This window comes from Macrosteles quadrilineatus, unplaced genomic scaffold (genome assembly GCF_028750875.1).
Source record: "Macrosteles quadrilineatus isolate MER2022 unplaced genomic scaffold, UCM_ALF_1.0 Scaffold_5__1_contigs__length_97177068, whole genome shotgun sequence".
NCBI lineage: Eukaryota > Metazoa > Arthropoda > Insecta > Hemiptera > Cicadellidae > Macrosteles > Macrosteles quadrilineatus.
In genome coordinates this window covers 27,058,726-27,069,087 of record NW_026542598.1, presented here as the reverse complement: position 1 = coordinate 27,069,087, position 10,362 = coordinate 27,058,726, and the positions used below count along the sequence as shown (strand labels likewise).

At 33.4% G+C, this 10,362-nt stretch overlaps 1 protein-coding gene across 1 annotated transcript; it reads left to right on the top strand.

Annotated features, from left to right (window-relative positions):
- The first annotated feature begins 1,814 nt into the window (after window positions 1–1,814).
- Window positions 1,815–8,985, top strand: LOC128994834 (RAB6-interacting golgin). Its single transcript, XM_054419640.1, has 6 exons — window positions 1,815–2,011; window positions 3,315–3,478; window positions 4,094–4,371; window positions 6,177–6,317; window positions 7,338–7,512; window positions 8,394–8,985. Exons 1-6 carry the CDS (start codon window positions 1,933–1,935, stop codon window positions 8,484–8,486), a joined length of 930 nt encoding a protein of 309 aa, XP_054275615.1. The 5' UTR covers window positions 1,815–1,932; the 3' UTR covers window positions 8,487–8,985.
- Window positions 8,986–10,362: the final 1,377 nt, after the last annotated feature.

Here is a 10,362-nt window from a genome sequence, read left to right as displayed (position 1 = left end):
TTTAACTATATCGGCCAATCAGTAACCTAGGAATGAACAGGCCCAACTTCTACCTCTTATAGAAACCGTCATAAGAATGGTATGGGAATGCAATTTATTTTACAGGTAGCTTAAGACATTATGATCATACTACATAAAAATGATTAAAATCGTTTAAACGATTTTTGAGATATACAATTTTAACTGAATCGGCAAGTCAGTAGCCTAGAAATGAACAGGCCCAACTTCTACCTCTTATAGAAACCATCATAACAATGGTATGGGAATGCAAATTATTTCTCAGGTAGCTTAAAACATGATGATCATACTACATAAAAATCATTAAAATTGTTTAAACGATTTTTGAGATATACTTTCTTAACTAAATCGGCAGATCAGTTGCCTTGAAATGAACAGGCACAACTTCTACCACATATAGATTCCATCATAACCATGGTATGGAAATGCAATTTATTTCTCAGTTAGAGTAAGACATTATGATCCTACTACATAAAAATTATTAAAATCTTGTAAAAGGTTTTCGAGATATAAATTTTTAACTATATCGGCCAATTAGTAACCTAGGAATGAACAGGCCCATGTTCTACCTCTTATAGAAACCGTCATAAGAATGGTATGGGAATGCAATTTATTTCTCAGGTAGCTTAAGACATTATGATCATACTACATAAAAATGATTAAAATCGTTTAAACGATTTTTGAGATATACAATTTTAACTGAATCGGCAAGTCAGTAGCCTAGAAATGAACAGGCCCAACTTCTACCTCTTATAGATTCCATCATAACCATGGTATGGAAATGCAATTTATTTCTCAGTTAGAGTAAGACATTATGATCCTACTACATAAAAATTATTAAAATCTTGTAAAAGGTTCTCGAGATATAAATTTTTAACTATATCGGCCAATCAGTAACCTAGGAATGAACAGGCCCAACTTCTACCTCTTATAGAAACCGTCATAAGAATGGTATGGGAATGCAATTTATTTTACAGGTAGCTTAAGACATTATGATCATACTACATAAAAATGATTAAAATCGTTTAAACGATTTTTGAGATATATATTTTTAACTAAATCGGCAAGTCAGTAGCCTAGAAATGAACAGGCCCAACTTCTACCTCTTATAGAAACCATCATAACAATGGTATGGGAATGCAATTTATTTCTCAGGTAGCTTAAAACATGATGATCATACTACATAAAAATGATTAAAATTGTTTAAACGATTTTTGAGATATACATTTTTAACTAAATCGGCAAATCATTTGCCTTGAAATGAACAGGCACAACTTCTACCACTTATTGAAACCATCATAAGCATGGTATGGGAATGCAATTTATTTCTCAGGTTGCTTAAGTACTTATAATTATACTACATAAAAATTATCAAAATCTTATAAACCGTTTTTGAAGATTTTTGTTTTTACTAGCTCAGGTTTTTATACTATCTTCGCACGTGGGAGTACATTGCGTGATACAATTATGGTATAGAAACAAGTGTTATTTGTGGTTAATATACTTTATTTAGACACCTCAGTTACATATAAATGGTACATTAGTAAAACAAACACTTTAAAACTGCTCAAAACGTATGATTTAAACATAAAATGTTTTTGAGGTTAGGAAGTTTTGACACGTGAAACATGTGTTTGAGGTTAGGACGTTTTGATACATGAAATTGAGATTAGGAAGTTTTGATGCCACGGCCTTCTTGATCTACTGATCTGACGGTGACGTCATAGCTTAATGTTGGTTTATTGGCAGTTTCACAGACATGAAAATTGTAACTTCGTTTATTACATAGAACATTAGTATTCGTTTATTTTTTATTTTATAGCAAGGTATAAGTTATAGGCTAGGCCTACATTAGGTGAAAATAATTCAGAGTTGAAGATTAAAAATGTGATTAGGTTAAATATAAAAATAAACATGGAAGAAACTTGGGAAGGGTTTACTCCAGAAGAGATAACAAAAATTAGTAATAAAAAAAATGTTGGGCCTAAATCAGGTAAGCCCTAACCCTTAAACTTTTTTTAGGTCAGGTAATTTACTAAAATGATGGAAAAACCTTGATATCAACTCCAATAGTAGCCAAATATCGAACATCGAAGTAGGCTATCAAAGGATTTAATAACCTTACTTTGCCTAAAATAACCAAACTTAAGTTAATGTATCAATGTCTTGATCAATAATACTTAAGTTCAATCAATAATAAGTCAATCAATAATAAGTGATCAATAATAAGTAAGTTCTAAGCTTACTTGCATCAATATTATTGTAGTTTACGCAACAATGGCTTAAAGATACCCTAGTGTTAACAACACGAGTAGAAATTTTAGGTAAGTTAGGCCTATGAGCCTCGGCGAGTTCCTTAAAAACTTTTACGTGTGTTGTTAAGACTATTTATGTGAGTTGTGTATAGGCCTACTACTTTACCAACTACAGTTTTTTAATTAGGCCTACTAACAATCACTACTCATAAGTGAAGTTATCTTCTAAGAGAGGTTATGTTTTCGTTTGTAACCTCTCATTGCTATTGACAATGATGCATTGCAACAACTCGTACCAACCACTAATAGCACCCCTCATTGCACCATTAACAATTAAATTAATTGGTCTAAACAGCTGATTAGTTGAAGTTGTATTGTAGGCAATAGGCATTAGACCTACGGTTTTACTTAAAGGCCTACTTGTTTTCTCTCAATCCATTTACCATTTACTTAACAAAAATATACTTAAATCACTCATGGTGGTTAGTGAACCTCACCAATTCATCTTGGCTGTGAACCAATTCACTGAACCCATCCGCAGACTGTTATGGACATGCAAAGAGTTTTACAAAGTATGTTATTTTGTGGTGATTCTGAACTTATCTTATCTTATGGTGGTTCTGAACTTTCTGCTATTCAAAGGGTCTTTCTTTGTAGAAATTTAGCTGGGAGTCTGTTGAAAAAACTGATAGTGCTTCCGGGGTACGAGTCTCGAGATCTTCTGAGACGCGTGTGGGGTTTACATGAAGTTGATTTCAGCCTCTTGTGTTAAAACCAACTTATATTTATTCTCAAGCAGGGTTTAAGCTGCGGTAGCATTTATTTTAGCATTTTGCCATGTCACAACTTAAAACGCTACAATGTTTTAGCAAATTTGCTACTACAGTAATAAAATTGATTATGTAATGCTCAAACATGTAATATTACTGGCAAATTTAAGGATCAATGGTGTTTGCCTGATGACCGTCTTCTATCCCTACCTATCTTGTAAGTGTAAGCTATGGTTTTAAAATTATATTTTACATTCTTTAAATTCAACAGACAAAGGGAGCAACAGTCCTGTTAAGAAGATGATCTTCAAACAGAATACATTTGGGAAGAAGAATAACACTAGAGAAAGAATGCTGAAATCATCCAACAACCTCACAGTGACTTCTGATGCCAAAGTGGATTTACCCAGCGGTGCCAGACTTTATATTGCTCAGGTAAAAAAACATTTTATTTGAGAACGTTATCTTACCTCTTTGGCCACTGAAACCAAAGCAGAAGTTTGACCTTGCCAATAATGCCACTCCATTTGTCTCTATTATCCAGAATTATTCTTCTAATTATACGTTGTTCTTCTCTACTTCATGTGTTTCAATATCTTCCAGTTCTTTGCTCTTGAGCGATTGGCTAACTTCTAAAACATATCTGTCGATACCACACTTTTATTATTTTACGCTATTAAATCCCGCTTTATCTATTGTCCTAATTTTCTGCTTTTATCGGAACTATAACATCTGGGTTGACGGGTGGTAACCTTCTATTTATCTCTCAATTCTCTGTTTTTTCCTAACCTACTAAACTTAGCCTTCTTCATCTTATATTGGACCACTCAGTTTTTATTTGATAAACACAGAATTATTTTGATTCTTCAGAACTTTTGATGTTCATCTTCCCATTTCTGGAGAACTGTATTTAATCTATAACTACTTTTCGTTTGAAATAAAATAAATTTATCTTTCATTAACCATTGACATTTATAATGCTGTTTTATAAGCATTTTTTTCCATTCTTACATATATGTTTACAGTTTTTTGACATTTTCTTATCCTTAGATTCCAGAAGAAGATGAGATAGAGGAGCCAGAGATGCAGGGTGGAGAAAAATCAGCACAAAGAGAAAAATTGCCTGAAAGTGAAGTAAAGTCGCAGAGCAAAGAAAACAGTTTACGAACGTCAAGTATAGGAGAAGTACCATCATTGCCTTCAAAACTGCCTGAACTCCTTAGCTCTCCTCGTGAAGCTGACTTGGAGGACTTTGAGAAAAGGCAGAAGATGATACAGGAACAAAACAGGCGAAGGAAAGAGTGTTTGAGGAAAGCATTGGAAGACAGGTAAACAATAACACATTGGTGATGTATGGTTCAATAACATTACTATTATTTACTATTAATTATTATTGACACAAATCAAGATGGGGGTCCTACTGGGTGTATTACAATAAAAAAATGTCCGAAAAATTAATGATGCGATAATTTTAAGTTATACCTCGTGTAGCTTTTGTTAATACTGTACCTTAAATGAGATGTTTCTTTAGCTAGGTTGATGTTGAATGAAACAGCTTCTTACCTTACCTACATGGCCACTGAAGTCCTATCTGGCCTCTCCAACTTTTAGTATTCTCCTGATTCTGTTGTCGTCACTGGTCTGGCAATCCTGTATTACTTTAGATGAGTTTCTTAAAACTTCTATCTTTCACATGGCTAGCCCATCTCAGTTTTCTACTCTTGGTGAGTGGTAATAATCTCTGTGTTTCTCGACCTCTCTTAAAACTCTCTCTACTTTCATATTATACAACCTTCAGTATCTCGAATTGGTCCATATTTTTAAACACTAGGCCTATATTCTCAGGTAAAATAAGTTTTATTTTCAGATTCCATAGTTATTGTTCAGGTTTCAGGTTTCTGAATCGTAAAAAAAAATTGAGGTGCAGTGTACATTTATTTTTTATTCAACCATTTGGATTATAATGTTTTTGAAGACCATTTACAGCTAATAATCTAGTGTGCTTTTTAAATTTTCCTCCATAGTCTCTAGTAACTGTTTTGTTTTATAAATTACTCCTCCACCGTACAGCGAAGTAATAACCTTTTTTTTTTAAGAAAATGAGCTCTAAGAGAGGGGTAGGGAAGATAAAATATAGGCCATTTTCTGTAATATACTACTACAGCTATATCTCCTAATATGAGTGCTAAAGGCCCCCCTTCTTTCTTGCACTTCTCAGTAAGCCCCCTAACTGTAAAATCTTCTGGTGGCACCCTGGTTCGGGTTGGGGGGGGGGGGGAGGAATTTGGGCAAATTTATTTAAATATACAAGTTTAAGGTACAGATCAATTGAAAATGAGTTAACAATTTTGTATATTTTCCAAAACTCTTTAAAAATATTCACCCACCATTATTGTAGCCTATAGGTCAATAATGTTGGGTAGGCAAAACATTGACTCTCTGATAACACGTGGGAGAGGAAGTGTTTATGAGATAGGGTCAACCCACTGTTGTATTTCACCAAAGATAATGCTGTTTGACTTGATACTGAACATGCTTCTAGTCTCTCATAGCTAACACTACAGGTACCAATGATACGGATAGTTAGTTACAGGTTTGCACATTGTATATTCATTGTTGTGATTAAGAATCTCAGTGAAATGTAAAAGTTTGTAAACATAAAATGACTGTGATTAGTTGTTGTCAATGAATATATGCTTCAAAAGTAGTTTTAAATAATTATTTTTAGTTAAATGCTTTGAGTAATGCTAACTTTACCAATAAAAAATCTTTTCTGGTTTTAAAAAATTAAGAAATAGCAGGTAGTCCTAGTTAAAATTGTAATATTTTGGAGGTTATTACAATTTTGGCCTTGTATAGATCCTGAAACTATTTCAGGATTTATATCATGTCTCAGAAATTGATTAACTTTTCTATTGATTATGGAGTTAAAATAGGTTAATGTATAAATTTACCAAAATCAGATGGATTGGGAATCAAGCAAAAATTTTTACCAAACTCAACAATACATTTTTTTACTCCACTACTCTCAATAATTTCACTACTACGGGATTATTTGTAATATAGCTAACTTTTAACTGGTTGCCTAGTCAGTATTAATTAATAATTAACTTTTTGATTTCCCTACATCAAGAACGAAGAAAACCCACGAAGAAGCCCGTCGGCTGGGAGAGATTGAGGAAGAGCTGAAGAAGTTGGACGTTCAGTTGAGCAACGATGTCTCAATATTACGGAACCAGATTGAAGTCGCCAGTCTGGACTTCATGGAAGCTCAGTAAGTGGTTATATTGGTTAATCTACTGCAACTTGGTAGATCTTCGGGGAAAATAAGAGTTAAAACAAAAGTAGTGGAAAAAGTGTCAGTTGTGGTAACATTTCAGCTAGCACAGCAGTAATGCATTTCTGTTTTGTTTTTGTTTGTTTTTGTGAAGTGGAGGAATATGAGTAGATTACTGATAGTAAAATCCAGAAATATCAGATCTTGGATCAAACAATTTTAAGAAATCATGTGTGGAATCTCGAATCTAGAATTTTAATGGGTTTGGACTGCGTTTCTTTAAAAGTGTTTGTTGATCCTTCCGTGGAAATTTCACTGGTGTAGACACCAATCTAACAACAACCAAACAAGAGTCTTTTGTGATGTAAATTTATTAAATATCTTCATAGACTAAGCAACACAAGTAGAATTCTCATCCCATCGTAAATTTTGAAGCTCGTTTTTCGTGTCTAGTTCATGTACGGTGACACTGGGCGCTAGTGTTGTCAAAATTTTGTTTATATTATTTTAGGGTTAATTTCTTGATTTGTGCTTTACTGTTTGGGTATATAACTTGGAGGCAAGTTATTGTCTATGATCAGATCGTATTATTTGGTTAAACGAGGTTTTAAATTACTGAAATAACATGAAACAAATCGTAAACAAAAAAACTACCTCTACAGTACACCGTTCAGAACTAACAATAAAATTATCTTCAGATATTCCATAACAATGAAAAATCTTCTAAGGGAGTATGTTTTATCTATGATATCGTCAAAAAACAGTGGTCTAGTTAATCTCAGCTGCTACAGAAATGTGCCACTAATGCTACAGGCACCCTGAGGGGCACAATTACTTGTTTACTTTTACTCCCTTATATTTTGGCCGTCCAACCGTTTAAATTGAATAATAGTTTAAAATCATAAACAGTTTATGATTTTAAACTATTACTTGAAATTATTAGAAATTTGAAATAGTTACTTCTGATAACACAGCCTGACAATATATCATTGTATACTGAAAGTCCAAGTGTTTCAGGAAGAGGTTTGACAGAGCCGAGAGGGAGTATTTGGACGCCAAGTTGGCTCTGTTCACCAAGAGAGAGCGCAAGGAACTGTTGACGGGGCACTTGTGTACCATTATTGAGCAGAATGAGCTGCGTAAGGCCAAGAAACTATCAGACCTGATGGACAAGTTGCAACTGGCGTCCGTGGTAAGTGAACAAAAACCATCCGATTTTGATTAAATTTGGTACAAACGTGTAAACCTACGTTTCTTCAAACAAGTTAGCGAACCGGCATGATCGGACCATTGGAAAAGGGGCTTATGGAAGATTTTATGGGGTAAAAATTGGTTTTCCCAATTTTTAACCTTAAAACCATAAAATTTAGCAACTTCTTTTCAAACCATTTTGTAGAGCTTATATAAACCAATAATTTAGTATGTTGAAGCGCTATTATGCGACTAATGGCTACGGAGAAAATAAAAATAAAAAATTGTAAATTTAAAATTTCCATGTTATTCTTATAGAGAAAATTGTAAACTGTTGTAGTTTGCTTGTTCATGAGCATATTTTAATCAAATTTGGAAAATTCATTCATTTCATACTAAACTATTAACATACAAAAAAACACCTTTTTACCCTCCATGTTGCAGCAAACCTAAGTAGGCTACTCGTTAAACTAATGCTATTTAAATAGGAAATAAATGTGATATTTTTAAGGAAACATTTTAGTGTAAATTCAATCAGGCAAATGGAAATTCGCTTAGTCTGCAGGTTTGCTGCGGGGGGGTATTTATCTATCACCCTGTACCAAGCACAAGTGTCTTTCTAGGGTTGTTTGACTGTAACTGAAGGCAATTTTTGCTACCACCGGTTTGTTTGCTTACCTAAAGGTATGAAAAGAGAAGTCAGAAGGAATTGATGCTTGCCCATTTTACTGTCCCATACAAAATTTGCCCCCTGTACAATTATATGGTGGCGCCCTTGGTTGTGGTGTGTTTTTACCATGAAGACAACAATTGTTCAAAGTTAACTTAAACGCTAATTTGTCAGTTAGTCCATCATATTAGCACTTTCTTTTTTGTTCACAGGTTATAGTAAAACCATTTGAAGCACCTGAAAATGGGGAAAATGTCGACATGAAAGAAGATCAAAAAAGCAATGTGCCTGAACCTCCAAAATGATCAAAGTACGTTTTTTATCCAGACCAAAGACCAACGTAAAGTATTTGTAAGAAGCCATTATACTTTTGAGCAATTCAAATTCATAATTAGTATCAGTTTGTTAGTCTACTACGTTTAGGTTTCTTATTTGAGATTTTGATTATTTCCCAATTTATATTTAATACATATAGGCAGGGTATTCAATACTCGTTGTAACTAAGCATTTATTAACAAAGTACTGTTCCTTATTTGTTAAATGACCTAAAACTGTATTTATTTTATATTTATAATCAATCAACCATAAATAGTATTTTTCAATTGCCAGTTATGTTTAAACATTTGGTGCTACTGTAGTTACTTGTGATAGAAATAATTTATCATATTCGTATACTCATTTTACATGGATAAGTGAAACCATCAAATATTGTTAATAGCTTTATTTGTACATAACAACATAGAATTAATTGATAGCTACCTAATTTTAAGATAAAGAATGCATTTATATTTAATAATAATTTATAATGTAAATGTAAGTCATCTTTGTATTTTAGAATTATTTTACTGTAATATTTAAAACACCAGTTAATGTTACAAGAAAAATTATTTATAATACCGGTATTTACAAAATAAATAAAATTATTTTTTACTATAATGGACTTTTTAAAACAATATCCTTTTAAACAATATAAAAGCTGCATTTTTTAATGTGCTAAGACTTCTTCATGTTCGTTTAAAATATTGTGAGCAGTGCCGATAGCACCATAGACTAATCCTTCTAGTACTAGCCTGAAGTTATGTAAAACAGTTCAGGGTAGAACTTAGTGTCCTAGGATGTAAAGTTGGGACAGTAAAAAAGAAAAGTAATTGAATGTTGAAGTAGTTTACTAAACAGCTGGTATGTCTGTCACTACTAGTAGTATATTGTGAGTGTTCCCACTCTGGAAAATTTACGACCGCACCATTGGCTACACTCTAAAATTATATTTACTTCAATTTTTTATAATAAGTTATCAAATTAGTTTAGTTTAGTCTGGTTTTAACGTTTATATATTGAAAATAAATAAGTAATTTACATGAGCGTGTTCTGTCAATGGTCCAATTCAATTACGTTCATTTCATTGTTAAAAACTTTTACATCAGTATGGAACATCTAGTTCTGATCCTTAGTAAAGGACCACTAGATTATATTGGTTTGTATTGATTAGCCTTCAGCAAATAGTGACACTTATTTACATCAAATAAATTATTGTTTCTACAAATAGAATAAATCCCACATAAAGTTCATTCAAGGTTTTTCTGGCAAAAAGTGGACTTCCTTGGTCATGGTAGCATTGGCGGATGTTGACGTTGCATTAACGGTTGGACACAGTGGGAGGTCAAAGGGCAGTTTGGTGGGGTGACAACCTCGCACGGAGAACGTGACCACAGCAGCTGGCGAGGCCATGCGAGCCGTTACTAGCTGCGTGACTGTGTGTGTGACCGTCACGTCACCCAGACCCAGGTAGGAGTACCATGAGTTCTGTCTGGGGTCTTCCTCACTGGGCTGCAGAGAAGGAGCGACTTGTTGTAGACGAGGAGAGGCAGTCAGAGTGATTCTAGGAAAATAAACATCTTAAAGGAAATATTTGAGGGATCTAAATGTAAAAATTAATTGTAAAAACAGTTAAGTTCAGTAGACCTCCTTTTATCCAACCTCAGCATAACCAACTTATTGGGATATCCAACTTAAGAGGTTGGCAACACCCTGACATGCAATATATATGTATATATATATATAATTTTATGGAATATTATTTTAAAATTTCACCGGGAAAACCTGATTTTAGTCTGTGGTTATAACAAACCATAAAACTGTCTTCTGCGATCGACTTCTGTGGTCGCAGTACAATCGAGATCA

Coding starts and splice junctions, on each gene's coding strand:
- LOC128994834 (XM_054419640.1), top strand. CDS start 1,933: ATGGAAGAAACTTGGGAAGGGTTTACTCCAGAAGAGATAACAAAAATT. Junction 3,479..4,093: donor CCAGACTTTATATTGCTCAG/GTAAAAAAACAT, acceptor TCTTATCCTTAG/ATTCCAGAAGAAGATGAGAT. Junction 4,372..6,176: donor AGGAAAGCATTGGAAGACAG/GTAAACAATAAC, acceptor CCCTACATCAAG/AACGAAGAAAACCCACGAAG.